Genomic DNA, 24,781 nt, shown 5'->3' on the forward strand with positions numbered 1-24,781 from the left:
TACGGTAAACCTATTGTTCATCTGATCTATCAAGAATCTCGCACTATTTGATCACTTAGAACGAACACAAAAGAAGCATTGCTTTCTGCTTTCATTGCAACGAGTAAGATTTTCTACCCCATCTGTCGAAGCTAAATTTAAATTCGATAATGTTTCAGCGTCGTCCGTTAGCTCAGTGGGTTGAGCAGATGAATAAGAAGCTGATATCTCGAGTTAGTTAGAAACCCAGCTAAGACACACGAATGTGACAAACTTCTATTTTGACTTTTCCCTCCTCTTTCAGTCTCGTCTTTAAGTATTATAGTTCTGAAGTTAGTTTTCTAGCTGATGTGTTGGTTAGCGCGACGGTGTAAGCGAAAGACCTTGCACTGCTAATCATGTAAACCGTGGCTAGGGTTCGAGACAGGCTGGAGGCGTAATTCATCCGGCTGTAGGTATGGTGCTTTTTGTGGCCTGGGATCCCGCGCCATGTCCCCTTGTTGTCGTCAGCGAACCCGGGAGGATGCGAGGAGGGTCGGTCGGTCAGAGGTCGACCAGAAGCGTTCTAGGTGGCGTGCGTGAATCCTTGCCTTTGGCCAAAGGGCGAGACCCTCACTGCGACCGGCATATGTTCAGCCCATGTTCACTGAATACGTGGCCCAATGAGGCACTATCATCCTGAAAATCTACCTACGGAAGCTAATCAATGCCATTTACATATTTAATATATTTACAAAAGTATTATTTAAATAGCGCCATCTTTAATACTTCCCGCACAATGAAAATATACTCTTTTTGTTGCCAAAATCCTGATTGGTAATATTATTTTCTTTCCCAAACAGTGAAGAGTGCATATTGGTAGTATGACGTGATTTTAGGGTAACCAGTTCTAAGTCTGCAACAACGCTTCCAGTGTGGGTAAATTTAGGACTCTTCTAGATTTAACTGGTATCTCTGATCACAGTGGATTTGGTCTGGCTTGTCCTATACCTGCAACATCATCGTCCTGAGAAGTGTCAGTGGGACAGGCTTGTTCGTCCCTGGTTCTGAAAAGTACTTTTATTTAAATCTGCCGATTCCTCCCAAACTGACCTTCATCACATATCCCAATGTATTCCAGGTCTGTAGAGAACATGTTTAACTGATATTGTCAGTCCAGTGCAACTGTGAAGTTGCTACGAATAAAAGCAAGACAATTTGCCAAAATCTGCTCATCAGGATTTGTAAACACCACATAACATATGGTAACAATACATGTACAATAGTCTAAAAGAAATCTTACTGAAAAGTTATTTACAGTTAGATACATTTTGTTGAACTCAAAAGCATATCCAGTCCAGTTAAAGGTTGAGCATCTAGGTTGTTACATTGTACTTAAAGACAATTACATGGGAAGAGAGGTGGGGAAGGCATATTGAATAATAAAACATTCAAATGTTGTCGCTTGGCAAAGAAAAACAATGACAAATAACCTTATTCTCCCTAATTGGTGGGTAGCACTGGTTCGTGTAGTTACTATAGTAGATCTCCCATCGAAGCATCATAATATCTCTTTCTGCTGCAAGGGTTGAGGTATGATATGTGCTGTTACCTCATTTGCAGGGTGTGAAGACTCGCGCACAAAGAAACGTCTCATGCCGGTAATCTGACATAGTTTCGAATTAGGTGTAACAGAAGTGTTAGACACCACAATCGATCTCAGAAAATACACACACAGCTTGCCACCGTCGGTAATTAGACACTAGTGTACAGTCGATACATACAGCTACGGTCAATACCCACAAAACAGTGTACATAGCAGCGTGGACATCTCAGGTCTAGATAAAAGATAACAAGGTATCACGTTTCATTACTGTCTGCATTTTGTAGCGACAAGAAGAAAACGTCATTTGCAAGCAACGGAAAGCTAACTTTTTCAGAGCGCGGTACGCGATTTGGGGCGAGCCTTCAATGCTTTTAACCAGTGTATTCCATTGACACGTCCCACACCCATTTCACAGTATTTCTATGTGACTGCTGTGGACCCTCAACTTTTCTTCTGAAAATGTGCAAAACAGCAGACAATTAATTACAGTGAGTAGGCTAAAAAAAAAACCTTGATGCACAAATGTATAGGGCAGGAAATAACATACTGTAGCTTATGGATTATAAGACTCAAAACATTCTCTGTATGTGCAAGGTATTAACACGCAGCAGCCACTCCACTGAGCATATAGACATTGTACAATATTATCTGCTACATCTGGTTTAGAAGATATTGGCAGTGATCATGCTTTGTCAAGTGAAAATACCCTGGACAGGGTCTGGTGCCGTATTTTGTGTTTCAGCAAAACTGGAAGTTATGTAAATACTAAACATATGCAGTATGTCTCTGGAGAATTATTTGATGGGAGCAATGTATTAACACATACATGAAAGCGAGATGGAGTTTGAATGCAAAGGGTAAGATTTAGAAGAACTCTGAATATATCACCTAAGTTTGACTCTATCAAGGTTTACTGTAATTACAGAGCACAGTTTGTTACTGCGCTTTAGAGACACAGTCACTGATATACACTATATCTGCAACTGATATGATTATAGTCACTGCCACAGCACTGCATGGATGAGGCACTCATTAAGCAGGTTTAACATCAAGCTACCAATCATGTAGTGAGAGCCACAGTATAGGGTTAAATTGTAGAGATATATGTCTGGTTCAGTCCCCTTGTATACCCTGCACCTATGGGTCCTAGAAAGTCAAGTTCCAAATTGTAAACTTCCACATCTGAAATTTTACCTACGGTGTTCTGTTGAATGTGCCATTAGACTAGGCAAGCCTTATATGCTATAAATATTAACATAAATATAACAAGTTAACAGTCTAAATGATATTTCAGATTGTACCAAAGAAATTTGGGGCAACCTTGCTGTGCAGTGTGGCTTTCACATATATGTTTGATGTGAAACATGCAGTACAATCTAAGAAACATTTGATTGTTTATGTTTAATTTAAGAGAATGTTAAACATGAATGTAGTCCAATTTTTTATTAGGTATATTGGTACCATACAATACTGTACCATGTATACTGTACATGCAGGCGCGTAGGCGGGCGAAGGCGGCATCCGCCCCCCCCCCCCTTGAGCATATTTTTCTTAAATATTTTTATGATATCGCTAGTAATTTCAAAAGAGAAAATGCTAAGATGCAACTTACAAGGCCTGTGAAGTGCCATTTCCAACCATCTGGGAGGCATTTTCAGCCAAAATTTTCTTGTACGCTTCCCGCCAATCATGGTTGCGTTACGCTTAGATAGTTTACAATGCCGTATCTACGGCTCTGATAGTTTGTCAACAGTTTCGTCCCTCCCTTGGCAAATTCCTGGCTACGCGCCTGTCTTATGAATAGTCTTGAAATTTTGTTAGGGCAGTTTGATGGTATAATACACTTTAACCGGGGAGAGGTTAGGGAGTTGCCCTGACACAACAAGGAACCATTGTGTTGGAATGTACCTGGTACACCATGGTGGAAGATCAGTACACCGACGATCTTACGGTCAATAGTGCAACGACCCAAACGTAATGTTTACATCTCTGTTAGAACTAACGGTGATACAAACTACAAAACTGTCTTTTTCTATGACATTCATCAACCCTCCTCCCTTCCCGGAGTAGTCCCTAAATAACTTTCACAACTAGATTTTTTCATGTGGGAGTGGTGCCGCCACAGACGGCAACACCAGTAAACATTGCTTTGACTCCAGCACCCCAACCCACATTCTCCCTCCCCATTCTCAAAGATGAGTCGGGAGTCTTGCAGCAAATCTACACGGTGCATCTATTTATAATATGTTATACATGTAATCCGTGTTCACAGTTTGCTCATGACGTTGGATTTCATTTTGCGTTCTGCGACTTGGATAAACTATAATAATTATATAGTGTGGGTTTGCAGAGGCACTTGTATGAAATGATTTTGCGTGCTCGAAGTGTTGTACGAATTAAACAGTGAAAGTGATAGACTAGCGGCAAATCGCATCATGATTTGCTAAATGATGCTACTATTTTGAGGAGATGAGTAGAGTTGCAGATATGCTCTTCCCGTACGGCTCCGCCATGGAACTTAAAGGGGCTACACAATGAATCCAGCCAAGCAATTAATGTCAGACGCCCTCTGTTTCTCCAACTTCTGATTCCGTCTGATTAAGTGTTGTACCCGATTGTGTGTGTGTGGGGGGGGGGGTGGGTTCAGGCAGTGAAAGGTACTGTTTCACCTCAATCATAGTAGAATGACTGTGGAATGCTGTAGGCCTAGATGTTTATGTTATTGGAGAACGCCAAGGGAGTTGTTATATGTACTACTTGGATTGACCTGTTATAATTTGTAGTGTCGGACATGTGGGTAATTTTTACACACATTGAAGGTTCACGGCTGCACTGTGGGCAAATAAATTCATAAATGTTCGGGTCGGCCAAGTGCAAAGGATGTGATGCTGATTTATAGTTTTAGTTATTTTCACTGATGTATAATGCATAGTGGTAATTTAATATGACATATGTTTGGGTGTAATATTCTTCACCTTGGAGGGACATATTTTGTTGGGATATGTCTTCCCCTCCAAAGATCAACAATAATTCTGCTTTTGACAAAAGTGTGACACAGTAGCAGATGATTCAGATAGGGGTGGGGTGGTGGCAGGCGCGGCGGAACGGAAAAATTATTGGGGGGGCTAATGTGTGGAGACTATCTAAGCGGAGCGCCACCATCGGTTGGCGCGGAGCGTACAAGAAAATTTGGGGGTTTTTCAAACCCCAGATGGCCGGAAACGGCACTTCCCGAGTGTTTTATGCTGCGAATACCTAGCCCTAAAATATGGGTCTCAAGCCTGAAATTTCTCAGATTGCACGTAAAAGTCTGTATGTAAAAACATTGTAATTTGTATATTCGATGGTGTTTTAAGAGAGTAGCTATTACTCGTAGTGTACTCGCAAAGACGTGTTTTGAGTGTAGTTAGGGCAGTGGCGGAGCTAGGGGTATTGGTCGGGGGGGGGGGCAAGAATGGTCTGTAGGGGCGCTTTCGACCCTATCTCAGCGGAGCGCCACCACAGGTTGGTGCGGAGCGTACAGAACATTTTTGAGTAAAGATACTCCCTAGATTGCAGGAAATGACCCTTTCCGGGCCTTGCTAATTTGCAGATACACGTAGAATAAATAGGTGTCGTCGCCATTTTTTCGGAAAATTACACCAACAGAATATGACAAACGTCAATAGGTAGATGAGAGCGCAATAAAATATTCAATAATCGCTAATCAGTAAAAAGTAGTGAAAAGCTGAAAAGAGCGCCAGCAGTCCATTTGAGTCCGTCAGGGGGGTGGGGGCATCCGCCCCTGACTGTATGGACGCTTCGCCACTGAGTAAGGGGATGTTGGAGAACTGGCTGAAATAAGGCAAGTTATTGGCCTTTGAAGACGAAGTTGTGTTGCGCTTACCGGTACTCACACTCACTGCTTCCACTTTCACGGGGCGTGAAGACGCGGTTGGGGTGACAATGTGGTCTATAGCCAGGGGACGGGCCGAGGGTCCCCCAGCATTTACTAAAATTATTACACCTGTATAGTATACGTGTGCATCGGACAGATCGACAAGTATGCATTGAAAAATGGGCAGATGCACGTTTCGGAGCTTTGGTAAATATTGGGGGGGCTTATCATGCATTTGCCCCCTCGACTTTTTTATTGGGGGGCTGAGCCCCCCCAAGCCCCCCCCCCGGTTCCGCCGCCACTGGGTGGTGGTGGGATGGGCAAGCCCATATTAGCTACAAAATGGAGATCGTGGCCCACATGATAGGCCTAATTAGTCCCTTTTTATAAAGAAGACAGAACAATGAAGGTAAGGTTACTCTCACTCTCGTTATATCTACACTTAAAACTAATTAATATAGATGTATCAAGAATAAACTTTAGGATTTAAAACTTTAACAATAAGATATCCATTTCGATCGATAAACAGTGGGGCGGAACGATTATGACCGGGCGATTCTTGGGGACCGTAACAACAAAATCCACATGAATATAGGCTTACGCCATTTTGGTACTAGTTTTCTCAGGAGACGGGACAAGATTGAGGGGGGGGGGGAGGAGATGCATTACCTTAGGCAGATACATGTGAATATATGCAGAAATCAAGGTCGAAAGAATACGGTAACTTTTATGAATAAAATATGCATTATCAATGAAGTAGCACAGCAAGTCAAAACAAGTCTTAAAACTCCTTAATTTTTACGGAAGAATTCATAAAACTGCACTTTCAAATTACGTCATCGCAGATAAAGTATATGGATCACTATAGTGATGGCATGTTCTAAATCCAATAATAGAAATATGTTTTTCCTACGCTTTTTTCTATAGTATTTATATATAGTAGCCCCCTCATGCACCTATAGTTTTATTTAATCTCACTGCTCATGTGTTATTGCATTGCTCTGTCTAATTTCGCAGTACTCTATTCATTGTTTAACGCTCCAATTCCACAGAATAAATATCCTGTCCACTGTCTCCCAGTGTCTCGGCTGCCTTTACAGATAAAGATCCTACTATAGCCATCGAAACGTCACGTCCTCTGATAAACTTTGATATATATTTATCTACACAGCATGTTTAATTCACAGTTATCTCTCTCTCTAACTAATTTAACTATATATTCAACATATATATATTTCTATTAAGGCACACTATGTACATGCATGAATATGTTAAATATTTAGCTTCATATTATTATATTGCTTAATTTAAGGCATATATATATTTTGTTTAATCATATATTAAACATATAGATATGCATATGTTCTGTTTTGAGTCAGTAGAGAGTCTCATTGGAAGAACAATAGAAGAACCTTTGAAAAACAAATATATTATTAATAAACTATATATAATTCCATCTTTATAACAATATTATAACCACTTAAGACGTAGTCAAAAGTCCTACTGACAGTGATAGGGGGAAGGGAAGGGGGTGGCTAGAATATCGTGTTCCTAAGAACAATGTCAACACAAATCAGTAGAATGTTTCAACAGGTGTGTATTATTTCCCTGTTAGTGATAAATGCCGTATTTTAAAATTTGTCGAGTATTAATAAGTTGTACAGGTCGGTAATTAGTTTGAATCGGAGATGGCGGTTCACCCCTATAACTCTTCATCACACCTCGGAAGGCATCCATCTAAAATAGAAAGAGAAAGGGGGGGTCAAAAGAGTGTAACAAACTGTTCTTTATACTCTATCAGTGATTACTCAGTAATTGATAATAATAAAATGTAAGACATTAATGAAGCAACTGGTACCATTTAACCCAGACGGCAATCGCTTATTAATTAGACCACCTTTATAATATAGTGCACAAAGGGGCCGGGCACGGGTGGCGGGTGGGGTAGTGTACCCCATCTTCAGTCTGGGGTATGTTTCAGTTGGGGTTTTTACATCGCCTGAGGAAGAATTAGACCATTCTTAAATTTCAAAATAAAACACAAACCCCTTTAAGTGGGAGTTAAACTCGGGCCACATCCCATCATAATAAAAAAAAAATGGAATCCGCTCTGGTCCTTACATTAAAGTTCGTGCCCTTTCTAAAATCGGTTGGGGAAATTATAGAAACTTGGCCCCTCTGCCAACTTGGAAATCCTGTACACGTCACTTATACAGTATAATACTGGGCACAAACATCGCATTTCAAGAAAATAATGCTTAATTACACAATAGCATAATGATATTTGTCTCCAATACCTTAATTTGTTACAATACACGTCCCATTTATCAAGTATTGCGCAGTTTTTGCGTTGTTGCATTTTGTAGAGTGGATTCGATCGAATTTCCCAACGTTGATATAGTTACATACATGATATTAAGCTTACTGCTCTGGTGACTACTTTAATCTGCCTCGACTCCTCCCTCACCCCGACCCCTTTCCCCGCCTCCAAATCCCTCCATCCCTGCTTCACCGAGTCTCTTTATATTACGGTCTGACCGCGTCTTCTTTTCTTTAATGACCATGTACCGCATTTTATACTTTATTTTACCTGTCTTGCAGAAATCCAGATCGGGTTTCTAAAAACGGTCCAAACGACGACTTCATTACATGTAGGTGTGGTCAACGAGCCATCATAGCGGAAGAATTGCGTTACATCATGAGGTAATAAACTTCGCAAAGTTTTAGTAAATTTCATAGTTGTGGTTTCATCTGTTTAAATCAATCAAATGAGATTAGGAAGTAGAAGGGTGGAGGGAGGGGGGGGGGGCAGACAATAAACGAAGAAAAGACGAATTATACAACTATTATAATAATTATGACTATAAAGATATAGGTTGTGAATTAAAAGCGACAAATGTTTTACGAATCCAAACGCTACTCTTTGACCAAATTACTGCTAATTGTTTGATAATACCTGCACTTGGAATGCTAAATCAATTATATTTCGTGTGTCACTCGTATATTGAAACAATTCATTCCAGTCAACTAGATTGCCTATAGTGACATTTTCAAAATGTTGGGATGAGAGTTATTCTATTAGACTGGATATTTAATAGAAAGAATGAACTGTTAATGTAATAAATACCCTTATGGTATAACAATGGATCATGATACTGCAAAAAAATTGTCATGTCATTTTAGTATACTTGGAATATACGTGGAGTGTTAGCTCAGTGGTTAACGCCGGTGCCTTCCAATCATAAGGTCCCTGGTTCGAGTCACTCCAAGATTAATGTATGTCGTCCAGTTACAGAGTTGTTGACAACTGACAATTCATAATCATGGACGTTAAATATGACTTTAAGAGACTGACCTCAGTTAGCTTGCGGCTTTGATAAGCCAATGTGGCTTCTTTGCGAGTTCCTGCTTGCAGAAGGATCTAAAATACTTTCATACATACATACTTATCTCTAGGGGCTACACATGTCATGTGGTGTCAACTTGTTTAGATTGAAAATTTCAATCTTACTAGCAATTGATAACGTCATGTATATATATGTCATAACTTCTCAGCGACTATAATTCTCATTTCAAAGTCACGCATCCTGTAAAATGAATTATTTTATAATTGGATTGGTCACTCATTTCAATCCAATTTATTTAAATATATTGATCAATTGAATTTTCCACCTTCGAGTGTCGCCTCCGGTATACTCGTTATTTTTTTTTCACTTGTATAACTTTGCCTCATTATGTCTCTCATATATCAGTTTATTATCATAAACTACGCATTTCATGTAAAACCATATACTTACTCTTGTACTGAATATTGCCTAATGATGAGATTATGGGTTCGTAAGCTGGATTATCCCCTTGGCCAATGATGAAAAATGCACCCAGGACAGCTAACCCTTTAGGTGTCTTTAGTGCTTCATCCAATGTTAATCTTGTTAACTTATGAACAAAATGAATCTGAAACATCAAGAACAAAATGTCGATGATTGTCAACTTGTGGAGGTTCAAAATTGTCTATACTTTGTCAGGCGTGCCTCTCATTTGGCCAATAAACTTCGTCCAGATGTAAACACACGGTTGCGGGTTATCACTTATTATGTTCCCACACGGAGAGCACAAAATGGTTCCACTCTTTGAACCAATTTCTTCATCACTTTTTTAAAGTGATGATATTGTAGGTGCAGACGACCCCTGAATTATTGCCCTCTTCTTGTGATACCCAGAATGTTTCAACTTGGTCATCCCCTCTTCTACACGTCCCAGCACCCCGTCGCTTGCCTCACATTTGGCCTGATGTCCATTCAGTTTTGTCATTCATTCACTTACACTCAGCCCCCTCCGGCCCCTTCCCCTCCCCACCCGGTCCTGAGATACACATACAATAAATAAATAAATAAATAAATAAATAGTCCACCATTCTAGTCGCACTCACGGGAAGGCTTGCAGACTGCTAAATATATATATATATATATATATATATATATATATATATATATATATATATATATATATATATATATATATATATATATAATACCCACCTCTGCGGGATAGTATTGCCCGTCTAAAGAATGTTCAGATCCCTCAAACTCGGTCTGCCCCCAGTGAAGGTGAATTTCTGCCAATTCGTACGCGTCGACTGGCTGTTTTTGGCGATAACTTCTAAATCTGACTGGTCGTTTCGTAGGGGTATCCGCTGTGAACTTGAATTTAACTGTTCAAAATACAAAACAAACAAAAAAATATTCAAATTATTTCGTCTTCTAAATCTGACTTTCAAAGTATGGAACTATTTATTACCTGATATCTACATGTCAACCATTGACAAAACAGTAATATTGTTAGCCAATATTTGTCTTTAAGTGGAGTCTATAGGGGAACATAGGGGACCCCTCCTAAAATCGAGAACGGTAAATGGTGCTGAGTTGCAAATGGTGCGATTATTTCCATAACTTAACTATATTTTTGTTTCCAGAGTTTTCCGTTGTATATAGTGTGACCTTTTTTTTTTCTTTGAAACGAAAGAAGAAGACAGATCATGGCCTATTCTCCTCTGAATATACCCACCACCGAGATCGATTAATACCTGTATATTTATATCATACTTTTACCAAGTAAATACTGTATTGTACTGTACAGTCCCTATACACCAATGTCCTCTATGTATATAGATATGCAACGGTCACTATAGCCTATAAAAAAGAAGTAATGATTTTTGCCGATTGCCCTACGACTTAACGAATGTTTCTAAATGTCAGCTAATTTGGTAGAAAAGCCTGACCCTCCGCCCCCCTGCCCCCCCCCCCCTCCACGTGGCAGGTTTTGTAGGATTAAGGCTATGCCAAAAATGAGCTTGAAATACCTCTCTTTCTCGCCCCATACTTCAGGGGTTGTCTTTCCTCCTCAGGAAAAGACGCTATAATCAACTTCAATATTTCTTTAGATGTCCTCGTAGATAATTTCCTCATTTTAACACTTATAAATGACACGTGACGATGTAAATATCGATTTTTGGAAGTGATAAATAACTAAGATAATTTGGGTATACCCTTTCAGTGTATACCTTTTCGCAGATCGAGTGATCAATTTCTTCTCTATTGGGAAACTTGGACTAAACTCAACGGAAATTAAATTAAGCAAAATAGTGCCTGGAATACTTCATTCGCATCCGACCTTTTTTTTTTCTTTTTATATCGAAGCAACGGGAAATGATAAACCTCGCGAACTCGTGACATCTCAAAGTACTATACTACCGCGCAGATTAGTATCGAGCAATATGTAGGCCTATAGGCATATACGTTGACCCATCTTGCAATTTACTGATGAAGGTAACTTGTATGAGATCAGATAAAGAGAGACGCGAGGAGTGTTTGGTACATACCCAAAAAATTATGAGCCGATATGATAATTGGCATAATTTAAGTTAGGAAATAATTTTTTTAGGAAGCTTATTCCCGTTTACTATTGTTTTTGTTTTTTTGGTTACCAAGACATTTTCAAGACATTTATAGGTCAGGCTCATCTCACACTGTTGGGGTTTCATTTTCACTTCTCATGTCCAATTTCAATGCACCATCCGTGCCACAAATTCCGTTTCACTGAAGTCGAATTGTCGCCATCACTAAGACGAGTCATTTCTCTAGGTACATTCTGATTACTGTTAGCCTTTAGTATAGTTAGCCTAACTAGTTATCAACATTTCCAGGTCATTTTGCTGTCTGTTTACTCTACTGACTGAAGGTTATACAACAGTAAACGCAAAAGCCTTCGTGTCCTCAAGTTGTGAAAGGATCTATACAATTAGATGAGTTCCGCTGAATGTCTGACACACTGGCTAAGAATCATCTACCCGGTTTGAATGTGCATAATCTGTCTACCGTTGCCAAATATACTTGGCTACATCATGTGGAATACATCATACATATACAATTAGCCATTGTATGGTATACTTTTACTATACGTATACACAGAAATGTATACTGTACTGTATACTGCAATGCACTGTACTGTACTGTACTATACTATAATATACTATACTTTGAAGAATACTTAATGAAATGAATTTGATATGTAGTTATTGTCCTAAGTACACAGCTACATACCCGTATGGCCATTATTAAATGCTTGCATCGTCAGCCTCTTGTTTCTGTAACCTAACAGTTCAACGGGTCCTAAATCTGGACTTGTAACGGCTTGAGAGGTTACGATGGCGACTGGTGATTGGTTGGCTCCCGCACACTCTGGATATAATGCTGGCCACGTGTCAGGGCCTAGAGAATAATAATTAATAAAATGTATCAGGAAAAGGTTTTCTGGAAGACATAGGTGCAAAGTGAGGAGTTAATTCAATATAATTACAAAGTCCTATAGATCCCCGGAGTAATAATGGATTGTGTGACATCGTACATAGCGACGTGCCTCTAGCGTCATTTATACGGGGACCTCTATATTGCAACCACCCCCTCCCCCTCCCCACACACACACATAGTCTCTAGAACTTAACTCAGAAATGTATAAATCACATTTCGTTACTTGGCAGGCTCGCAAAGTTTAAGTTTTAGAAATTACCTTTTAAGTCTATGAGGTTCATCAATTCAAGTGGCTGAACTACTTATAGTCTACCACGCAAAAAAACATAAGGTCAGTTCCTCAGAAGCAAACTTAATCAGAAATTATAAGACTTTGTCCCCTCAAATGACATGTTTACAATGCATTTCAAGTTTCCAAAGTCATAAAATGTCGATTGTCATCAAAGAGTACTTCGTAATGTATATAAAGTTAATCGAACATATGTGAGTATTTAGAAAAGAAGAAAAGCGGTCTCCTTTTTCTAGTAAAGTAAAGTTTGAAAAAGCTTTCCAAATGATAGAGTGGACAAGATAGAAACATTACAGTATATATGCTGATGATACTATTGTTTCCTTGGATGGCACGTCTGCATGAGTCCCATATAAGAACCTGTAATTCTTTTGTTCTTTTCTCGCACTATTAATAATAATAATAAGATGAATAAGAATAATAAAACAAATAATAATAATAATATTAATAATAATAATCAACAGCAGTTATTTTTACGACGCTTAAGCGACCACAAAATGTGGGAGAAACCCGCAATGGCTTATGGATTACAACTTACACGTCGGGTGGCTTAAAATTCAACACTTTAACTCAAATTTGGAATCTTTTTAATTAAGAAAGTCATTTCAGATGGCAACTGAACCGTAGATTGCTCTTGGATGAAAACCCCCACCTCATATATGACCCGGCCGGGTATCGAACCCGGAACCACCCGACTGCTAAGCCTTATTGCTTCAAATGCCACCGCATTTATCCACTCGGCCACAGCACCTATTTTGAGAGGTCGTCCAGCCTCATAGTTAACAATGATAAGTCTTCGCTCTTTCCCTTGGGCCCACTGGGTACAAGAAATTCCCATTTCCCTTTCACTCATGGCTTCAGATAGAGTGTTGGTCCCGTGACATGTGTGATACGAGTTACCTTCACTCATGAAAGGGGCTGATTTGTTCAAGCTCAAGTTCTCTCCTAAGCTCTCCCGTCTTAAAAACGTGTATTAAATCTTTGGTCACAAAGCGACCTTAATTCCCATCGGCAGGATCACCATTGTTAAGACGTTAGGCCTTTCTCAATTAAGTGTTCCTTTCTAGGTTCTTCCGGATCCCTTTGTTGACTTCCTGAACAGTCTTGACATGCAAGTTTAAACGAAGAGGCCGTAATTTGCAAACAAATTTTTGCAAACAAGTTAGTGTAAAATACAACTTTCTTTTCCAATTCTTCTTTTTACCTACGGTATCGGACATATCAAACCAAAAAATTTGGCAAAAAAGTCACCCTTTTAAACGGACTATTGAAATGAATTTGTAAGTTTCTGTGAAAGTATCTTCAATGATCACTCCTTTCACTACTTTCCTGAGAGTAAACATTTACAGATTTTTGATAGGAAGTGATGTACTCCCATACCTTCTAGAGCTTAACTTGATATTTCCAGTCTTCAACAGGCTTCATGCATCCCTCGGCCCCTGTACTCCACCTGCCGTTTCCTTCTCCTAAAAATATATAACTTCCTCCCTTTTTTTTATTTGCAGCGCTGACCTTATGAGTCAAGCTAAATTCGTTCTTTCATACTTCGACTGTATCAGTTTTCTTATCGCAAAATGTATAGCGAATTCTTGTCTAATTATGTCAGTTGGTGAACTGCCAAGTTACTTTACATCAGCCTAAATTAAAAACGGAAAGTTCACACAGAGATATCAAAATTTGTTTGACAAGAAGTAACCACAGCTAAGTATACAAGGTAATGAACTATTTTAAATTAATCTTCAAGGGATTTCCCTCCTATATATACTTGATGAACGCTCTTTTAGTTGCAAGTATACAGTATACGTATAAAGCCGTACTATTGATATCTGTACTCATTAGTACAAAATTGCGCATTTCAGTGGAACGACAAATTCGTTTATATTCAAACTGGTGAGCATTAGCTTACCACAGAAGACTAGTGTGGCTAATAAAATTATTATATTTCCTTTCCAATTAAAAATAATATTGGCATCTCAAGTGCACAAAATGAAAACTAAAAGTTTCAATATACACTTTAGCATGAGTAAGATAGGCATATATTCATATACACACACACACGTGTTTGTATTTCATTCCAACCGAGGACCCCATTGTATTTTCCATTGTTCAAATCCACGTACCCTAACCTTAACAATACCCCATACAATAGAATTCTTCCGAGGACGTGGTGATTCTTTAGAAATCACAACCGAGGACCTGAAATTCTTTTGTTCAAGTCCTCGGTCAGATAGCAAAACAAACGCACACACACACACACACACCCACACACACACATATATATATATATATATATATATATATATATATATATATATATATATATATATATATATATATATATATATTCATATATATAGTCTGTTCAAAGTATCTCTTTCGAGATCCGGCTTTAGGAATCACAAATGATTTTCGAGTTGGATAGCATCATGTTTGATCTCTAGAGTAGGGCAAAATATGTCACCAAAACAGAACTAGTATTGTTCGATATAGGTGACAAACGCCTACAGTGGAATTACGATCTTCCTTACCGGTTTCGAACCTCTGGACATGCAATCAGCGTCCATAGCCTAGTGGTTAGGGTGTCCGCGTACAGAGCGGGAGGCCCGTGGTTCGAATCCCGGTGGAGGCTGAAAGTTTTTTCACTGTTCTTGATTTTCCAACTCATTACGATTTTCATTTATATATATATATATATATATATATCACCATTAGCATGCATGCATGAGCCACATCGTTCAGTGGGATTAGGGTGCGGTCAAATGAGACGTGATGAGGTTGTGGATGACAACGTATCATATGAAATTATTTAATTACCACGACCTCTCTAAAGGAGGCAAACAATTAATTAACTTATTATCACTTGTGAAACAGACTGCACCAGGGTCACTAAGTCACAGCGGCTAGTAGCCTATATCCTTGTGATTTCATTAAGAGACGAAACGAGAACGGCGATTAGGAGGATTAATTATCGAAAAGCTTATATGAATCCCAATCATGGGATTAGGTCAGCTGGGTTTAAGAGGCCAGATAACGGAAATTAAATACCCGAGGATGGATTAAGAACCATTAAACAGATTCGAATATCCTTGAATTGGCGTTAATTAAGACATCCGGTAAAATATACAGTATCCTGACTTTTACTCTTAAAATCATGTCCAAACTTTGTTCGCTTGGTGACCCTAATTATCTCCTTGATCATCTTGGCGACCCTCGATTGCAATATTTTGTGGCCTGGGAAGGAGCCTACGGGAAGGTGGTACCCCAATCGCAATTTGAAACACTTTTGATTAAGGGTGCACGCTTAGTTGATTATTTCAATTTAAAAAGAAATCTTCATTTTCCACCTTTGTCCACCTTTTTTCTACGAATATCATCATCATCATCATCATCATCATCATCATCATCATCATCATCATCATCATCATCATCATCATCATCATCATCATCATCATCATCATCATCATCATCATCATCATCATCATCATCATCATCATCATCATCATCATCATCATCATCATCATCATCATCATCATCATCATCATCATCATCATCATCATCCTGATAAGCAAGTATATAGATTCACATTGCACCCTACCTTTAGTTTTCTTGTAATTCCACTCGTGGGCAATATATCCCTCACTGGTTTCAAATGCACCTGCAGATAAAATCGTGATGTGATCGTGTGTGTCAATTAGATTGATTATTTCAAGTTAATATAACACTGACAGGAAACCATGCAATATATATATTTAAAAATCAATAAGTGATCTGATACCCTGCAAAGATATAACTGCAAGAATTCTTGCTTTTCATAACAATATTCTTCCTTTCGCCCAGATTCATTCAAAATACTTGCTCAAACTTCACAAGCTTTAAGTAAAAAAAAAAAAAACAAGTTACTTGTGCAAGTGTTCCGCAAAAACTCTACACGAAATTTTCAAGAGGGTTACCCTGGGATACTGATCATTTGCATCAATTTGAAATGAAGAATGGAATTCAACATACGGGCTTCGAAAGTTGAACACGTCATGAATGAACGGTTCCATCGAACATGACTTGAGCGGGGAGTTTGGAGAACTCTTAGATTCCTGCATGATTAAAGCGATCGCTTTTGAAAAATCGGTCATAATGAATTCTTTAAAATGATCTTAAAACAGTTATATGTTTTCTTTTTCCAGCTTTAACTTGAGATATGCTTACACCACTTACATCAATTGACATGGTTTGTTTACATTTCTGAAAAGGTGTTAGAATGTGACCAACATTGCAAAACTGTTGTGGCTCTCGCTGATGTGTTGTTTTGGACATCCACCGGTTCACTCTTTATTCCACTAGCTATAAAACCCAAATTCGGAAAGCCTTACTTAATTTAATTGGGGCACAATATACATTTTTCAACTTCCAGAGAGCCTTTCATTTAATGTTTTCGTTTTTTTTTTTTTTTTTTTTTTTTTTGGTCTTGTGAAAAGTCACACTTAGCATTTTGTTTGGCGCAAAATTTCATGAAAATACCACCTATAAGTACGATTCGTATAGGTAAACTAGGATAATTGCAGTCTTAAATTAACCACTGCTGTCGCAGTAGGTCTTGTTGTAACAGTCTTGGGAAACAACATATATACATATATATACATATATATAAGCCTATGTCATGGCCGATTTGATAACAAACTTATTTCTTTTCTTTTCTTTCTTCCATTCAAATACAACGTGAATGCCAAACTGGTTTGATGAGTAGTATGCACACCGAAAATATTGCAAGCTATATTGGGTGACTCATATGCACTATTTCAACATACAATTAACACTCCCTACCCCTTCTCCTTCTTTTCAACGATGATTATGACTTTCATGCTGTTGTTGATGTACGTTGTTCAATCTTCTTAGATCAGCAGGTATACAATATCAGTTTATACCGCAGCTTTACACGACAACAGTAACATTATACCTGCACAACAACCCCACCGAGTCCCACCTCTCCTCTCCTTCAATATTCAACATACGTAAAAACAAAATCTAAATAACAAAAGTGTTCATACCTGTCAAGAAGTCAACCGGTTGGCTCTTGGATAGGATCATCGCAATCAGAAAATCCACGCTTTGTAAAAGTAATAATGCACGTAAAAGAAAGGCCATGGTTTTCTCCATTTGATAAAATATAAATTATGTCAAACACACTTCGACCGTTCTTATAAACTCTCTTCTTTTTAACTCCTCCTGTAGCCTGGTTTTGTTAAGACTTGTGAACCTTCAAGAATGAACATAACAAAAAAGATCACTGCATTTAAATATGACGACGACTAAAACAAGTCCAAAGAACCTTCACGTCTAGCATCGGAAATGAAGACAAATATTAGCAGCTCACCAGTTGTTGATAGGCGGCGTGAAGAGTGAGGGCGTTCCGCAAAGTTGAAAACTGTCATTAACGTAGACTTCCCGTTTCACACGGTTATATTTCAACGCTATAGATCAACTTTTTCGGTCTGTGAAACCGATTCTAATTGGTCAATACATACACAACAATGAAGCTCATTGGCCGGATTTCTTAGCATTCATTATGTTAGACCACTTCAAAAGGTGCAGAATAAAAAATAAATGACAGATTGAGGTCATCGCTTCAACATTACACAATAATGTGACCGTGCCGGGAATAAGAAACCGTTTCCCGTGTGGAATATATAATTATCGTTTGAGGGCCGGGGAGGGGGAAGGGTTTCTGACAAAATGAATTTATCCGTTTTTCCTCTTGTTCGATCTAGTGTGCATACACGGTTTGATGAGTGATGCAATATGTCCATGTTGGATGCTCAATGCTTGGGCCGGTCAAAGTTGTCAGTTATAGCCTATTCCCTTCCGTCACGCAGCTTTCCCCATCCGCCCTACAGTGTGACCGTTTGCATAACCATTCCTAAAGGCCGCTGACGTGTAAGACACGTCAGAGCACACATCAGTAATTTAGGTGCCTATATGTGAGGCTCTGCAAAAATATGAGGGCGCACGATATATCCCTCACATCAGAGCCTTATATAGAGACTCACATATATATGCTCACAAACTATATGCTACATTGTAGCGGTTACTCTTTCTTTCGCCATATCTCTCAGCTGTAATCCACTCGATTGAGATACTCATTTCTTTCAATGGTATAGGTAAATCCATGTCATTAGACACTATGTTAATGTCATTTGAAGTCGTGATAAACTCTGTCTAGGTTCGTATATTTCCATTTAAAGAGGAAGACTATACCGTACTGATAATATTAATCTCTTTCCAGCCTAGATACAACTACACAGGCATCAAACGAAAAAAAAAACTCAAGGAAGCCGATATATTACAGAATATAAGAACTGTAAACATTGTGGTACATTTGATTTATTCATTAATCGAGCTAAATTTGGGACTAAAAATAGTGCGTATTTTAGTCGTATTGCAGTGCTACCGTCAACGTATATGAAGTTCTAATAATTTAACAGTAAGTTTTATTGTTAGGTAATTAAAGGGTGACATGGAATTATGTCTTGCCATGAATTAAACAACATTATATAACTCAATGCGTAGATTTTGGTACTAAATGATTTTGCAATATATAATGAACCCGTAATTTGAGTTTATATCGCTCTTCATAGCTCAGCAAAAGAAACAAGACTTGTGAATAGACAGGGCTATTTTCTCCGGTGAATATGAGCGTTTAAGGGGCGGTGGAATTTTATGCTCCACATAGCATCGCTACCGTTCACCCATGCATCAAACCCCTCCCCCACTGTAATTATTTACCTTAGCATGCAAAGCAACCCGCCCGATCTGTAACAGTAACAGTAAAATCGTTGTAAAAATAAAAACATTCTGAAACTGTGCCGTGTACATTTCAACTCGACATAGATATTTGAAAGGCATTGGTTTTATTTATAACTTCCCTTTTTATTGACTTTGTACATTCCTGGCAGGCTAACATTTTATTATCTGGCAACTCTACTAAATCTGGCAACATATATATACCTTTAAACAATAACCTTACCGTCCAGGAAGGACAGGGCTAATTAATCATTACCGCAGTAAGTACACCCATGCTCCTCGCTTGTCATGCCGTTTCATCGCAGAAACCTTACCACGCATTTCCGTTTCCGCTTGACACACTCAGTTTACATAACAACTTCAGATTTGAGAATTGAGCGATTACATATCATATGCGTTTATATTTACATTGATATATAGAAGGAGACGGCATAAAATAAATCAAAATAAAATATAAGTGTAACTTTGAGATTATTGTAACAGAGCATATGTGGGTGGGGGGGGGGAGGCTGTTACGGGGGGGGGGGGCGTGTTACTTCGTACATCGATTGTGTTGGGCTTTGTGGGCCATAGTGAACATTATTTAGTGCAGTAAACGAATATTATCGGCTGGATGTATACTCCAGAGCTGTTGTTGCGTCACACATCCATTTTGTCCAGCATGTATAGGCTCGGTGCCCATTATAACATTCACCGAGCCAATTAGCGGTCGACTAGATCGAAGAGCCGTTGTACAGTCACAATTAATTGTGTTGTGCCTTTTTAGGCACATGTGACTATTATAACGCAAAGAAAATGTCACTGGGGTGGGTTAGACACCATATCATCTGTTATGTTTAGCTTTCGTAGGCGCTAGTGCACATGTAGTTTATTCTCAATATTTGGATAAAGATTGAAAGTATGCGAGATCTACTTTTATAGACTTTTCTAGTGCATTCTACACAGTTGTCCCACACTTTCTTACAGCTAAATTAATCGCATAAGGTGTATACCCCCGAATTACCCTATGGATTCATGATTTCCTTAGAAATTTGAAGGTAGGCGATGTTCACTCAGTGGAATTGATTTTAAGTGTAGGTGCGCCTCAGGGCTGTGTCCTCTCCCCTGGCTTCCCCCCTGTATACCAGCGACTGTCAGAGTAGGAAGTTGTTAAATTGTTGTGGAACAAACTCCCTGGTCAGAGTATGACCAGTGGTTGTAGAGTCATCAAAGTTGCGGATGATGCTGTCATTACTGGTTACCTGTCAGATGACATCGACTCATACGCCACCACGATTGCAAGGTTTGTCCAGTGCAAGGTGCGATGATCATTTGTTCAAAACTATAAGGAGCTGATTATAGATTTCCGTCGCAAGCCAGTAACTCACGCTCCCTGCATCTATGTTCATGGGGAACAAGTATAGATATATATATATTAGTACTAAGGAACCATGCTGAGTAACAAAATTGACTGGTCTAATAATGCCACAATTGTCCATAAGAAAGCAAATCAGAGGCTGTATTTCTTGAGAAAACGGAAAAACCTCAGAGTGGATAAAACAATCATGACCTTGTTCTATAAATCCCTAATTCAAAGTGTTTTGATATAGACCATAATTTGTTACTTTGCCAATGGTACAAGAATCGATGTGAAGATGCTTGAGCAATCTAGGAAAGTTGCTCAGCGTGTAATCGGTGCTCAATTACCATCGTTAGAGTACTTGTATCATGATAGAGTCTGCAATAAATTGAAACATGTTATGCAAGACCCAACACACCCTATGTTTTATCACTGTGACAATTACAACCGCTTTGGACTGCGTTTATGCCCACCACGTACACTTAGGGGCCGCTACAGATACTCATTTGTGCCTATAACTCTATCCATATATTTAATTCACAAGTGAGAAGATTGTAGGACTTGCTGTATGTATGTTTGTATTACTGTATGTGTATCGCAGTGTATTGGTACGTATACTATTGCTTTTCGTGTTTCTTTTATTTTGTTCGTTTACGACCTGTGTGAGCCGAATTTCCGATTGTGGAGAATAAATTCAAATTCAATTCATATTACGTGCGGATCAGAGCAATTTATACAGCTCTACATGTGCACACCACAATTAGAGCAGTTAGCGTTCGCTTGTTTTTCTATCTTAATGTGAAAGAGCATAATTTAAAGCACATATGGTGTGAAATGGGAGGGGGGGGGGGAGATTGAAGGTGATATAAACTATTTTATGTTGTTATTACTCCAAGCGAGCAGACTTAAAGGGTGTGAAGACTTGCGCACAAAGAAACGTCTCATGCCGGTAATCTGACCTAGTTTCGAATGAGGTGTTACAGAAGTGTTAGACACCACCATCGATCTCAGAAAATGCACACACAGCTTGCTACCGTCGGTAATTAGACATTAGTGTACAGTCAATACATACAGCTACGGTCAAAACCCACAACACAGTGTACATAGCAGGTCTAGATTAAATATAACTAGGTATCATGTTTCATTACTGTCTGCATTTTGTAGCGAAATGAAGGAAACTTCACTTGCAAACAATGGAAAGTTAACTTTTCAGAGCGCGGTACGCGGTTTGGGCCAGTCTTCAATGCCTTTAAGGGTTGGGGTTCAGTATGCTAAACTTGCTCCTCTTTTAGCATACGCCCATTAAAAGCTCCATTGACTTACACACTAAATCACAAAAGTAATGTGGTCTCTAAGCCTAGATAGAAGTTCTCACTAGCTAAACGCTACCCTTCACCGAATAGCTGACTGACAAGTTGGCCTTTCATGGCGTCGTCATATTTCCGTATCATGACCGCGCAGAAATTTTTTTTGGCTATCAGAGCCTGAAGTTTTCGCCACTTGTAAACAAACCTCTTCACTCAGTAGTAAACAATTTTCGCACGCTGCTCCTGGGAGGCCCAAAGGGGGTCTAAAAGTGACCAAATTTTTCACCAGGAATTTTTGCAAGTCACCAAAAGAAATAGATCATGATTGATAATAGGTCAAAAAAGATGTTCTCCTGCTGCTTTTTGGCACTATTCCTGAAGGAGAACAATCGGGCGGATGGACATAGACTCTGATAGGAGTATGCCACCTTCTGGCTCAAAATCTAAGTGGTCATGATATAAAAATGTGCAAGTGCCATGGCAGGCCAAGATCTCAGCTTTCATGTGTGGCTTAAGATACGCCAGTTGAAAACTTCTATCTATGCTTTAGCCGGTCTTTAAAGTGACGAGTTTAATGTGTAAGTCTATGGAACAATTAATTGTGGTATACGACACCTATGTATTTCTTTGGTGCTGATAAAGTCTATCGAGGGCGGGCTTAGACACCAGATTCGTTTTTACGAGCATATTCAATCGCAGGCGGTTTCCATTTTTGAGTGCAGATCACTATATGAGCGGCGGGCTAAACCGAAAAGCCGTCGTTCAGTTGCATCTCAATTGTGCTGGGCTTACATAATAGCCTATATATGTATATGTCGTTAGGCTTTCAAAGACCTTAGCGACCACTATTAAGTGCAGATAAGGTAAACTTGACACTAGGCGACACTGACACATCTATTTTGTCAAGCATGTCCTTTATAAGTCCTTAAATTTATGTCCTAGGAGTGTTAGCTCAGTGGTTAACGCCGGTGCCATAGGCGTACGAGGCGGGGGGGGGGGGAGGGGCAGGGGGGGCAGACTACCCCCAAATTTTTAGAGGACAAGAAATTCGGGCAAAAGTCCTGAAAATTTCGGGCAGCCTAAGAGGAGAAAAAAAATATATATAAATATGCAGTAGCTTGCCCGAATCTTTTTCAAATTTGTGCCCGACAATTCCGTGGAGAGCGTTTGTTTTGTGACATTAATATTAATATAGGCCTAATGATTTTCTTTATTTAGCATCATGATGCCAAATATTTCCGGGGGGGGGGGGTAAAAGCCTAGGAGTACAGGTTTATCATATTCTTTGTTATTTTTTATACTTTTTTGTGAGACAAATTGCAGTCTCACCCGACACAGCGACATTATCCGGCCCGGTACGTGTCGTTGAACAATGTATGTTTTTCTGGAGGTAGCTGAGTACTGTGTTAAAATAATAAATACGGTAACTAAATATGAGCTTAATAAATGTACTGTCCTATTTTTCCCCTTCAAAGTGATGTTAGCATTTTCTTCTTCTATACCAATTTTTTTGGGAAGTGTAAATTTCTAAAACGTGAGATTATAAAATAAAGAATGTTTAGGTGCAACTTGCAAGGCCTCAGAAGTGCCATTTCCGGCAATCTGAGAGGCATATCTTGCCAACAAATTTCTTGTACGCTACGCGCCAACCGATAGTGGCGCTCCGCTTAGATAGTGTCACGTGAACTTTCGGGCACAAAGTTTCTGCCCCCCAAACTGAAATGGTCCCGCTTATGGCCGGTGCCTTTCAATCATAAGGCCCCGAGGTTGAGTCATTCCAAGATTAAAGTATGTCGTCAAGTTACAGAGTTGTTGACAATTGACAATCATGGACGTTGAATATGAATCTAAGAGATTGACTTCGGTCAGCTTGCGGCTTTGATAAGCCAATGATGGCTTTGTCGCGAGATCTTACAGGTTATGTCCTTTGGGGGGTGGGATAGACACCAGAGTTGAAGCTTTCTTCGCACATCAGTTATGTCGGGCATTTGTGGGCGCCAGTGAGAATTATTACGCGCATATAATGGGTCAGGCTAGACACCAGAACTGTTGTTACTTCCCACATCAATTGTCATTATACTTTTGAGGGGCACGTTATAACGGTCACTATAGCGCCTACAAATCCCAACATTATAGATGTTAATGAACTTCGTAAGTATTGTTTGAACACTACTGAAAAAGTATCGTATATCAGGATCGACATGAAATTGTGAAGAAATTATAAAAGAGGTGATTCCACAAAATCCCTTGATGTGTATATTATTGACCTTAAGCTTACCAATTGAGCGATCGCATGTTGTATCTTTCTAAAATAATTGCTAGAAATGTTGACGTAACTTCTTAATGAAAGCATGATCATTGTGAACATAATTCTCCGAACACTCTGCCAGGCTGTGTTCATCCTCACATCTCTTACTGTTCTTCCCCACGTGATCACACCAGTAACGTTTTCGCATGCTTAACCTCTGAAAATGTAAGGACCGTATTAAGTAAACATCCACACAAATCATAATATGGCCACTATAACCGAGTGATTCAAAGTCCTATTTCTATATTCAAAACTGACGTACCTTAATGAACTGGATATACCAATCTTTTCCATTGTTATCCTCGCCGTACAAGTCATTGTTTAGCAAGCGAGCTTAACAGTGCCATATTTATATCTGGAATTCTCATGTCAATATTCAATATTGACATATATATGAAAGGCCTACCTCCCTTTTTGAGCAAAACAAACGTCATTTAAACACAGTACCATAGATGAAAACACATTTTGCTTTTAAAGGGCCGACAGGTCGGTGGAAGGG

At 39.1% G+C, this 24,781-nt stretch overlaps 1 protein-coding gene across 2 annotated transcripts in view; it reads right to left on the bottom strand.

Moving 5' to 3' along the window:
* Positions 1-17,892, bottom strand: part of LOC139966772 (carbonic anhydrase 14-like) — a 40,809-nt gene extending 22,917 nt beyond the window's left edge. The window contains exons 1-7 of one of the 2 annotated variants that reach the window (XR_011792742.1): positions 17,576-17,892; positions 16,132-16,191; positions 12,041-12,208; positions 9,980-10,152; positions 9,239-9,395; positions 8,032-8,192; positions 6,398-7,178 (exon numbers count right to left, since the gene is read on the bottom strand). Coding sequence is in view for 1 of the 2 variants with exons in the window: in XM_071970122.1 (XP_071826223.1) it covers positions 7,053-7,178; positions 8,032-8,192; positions 9,239-9,395; positions 9,980-10,152; positions 12,041-12,208; positions 16,132-16,191; positions 17,576-17,684 (954 nt within the window). In the remaining variant the exon portion in view is untranslated. Of the gene's footprint in view, positions 1-5,851; positions 7,179-8,031; positions 8,193-9,238; positions 9,396-9,979; positions 10,153-12,040; positions 12,209-16,131; positions 16,192-17,575 lie in introns of those variants that run through there. The other variant, XM_071970122.1, reaches the window with a different exon arrangement.
* Positions 17,893-24,781: the final 6,889 nt, after the last annotated feature.

Source organism: Apostichopus japonicus, chromosome 4 (assembly GCF_037975245.1).
Source record: "Apostichopus japonicus isolate 1M-3 chromosome 4, ASM3797524v1, whole genome shotgun sequence".
Lineage (NCBI taxonomy): Eukaryota > Metazoa > Echinodermata > Holothuroidea > Aspidochirotida > Stichopodidae > Apostichopus > Apostichopus japonicus.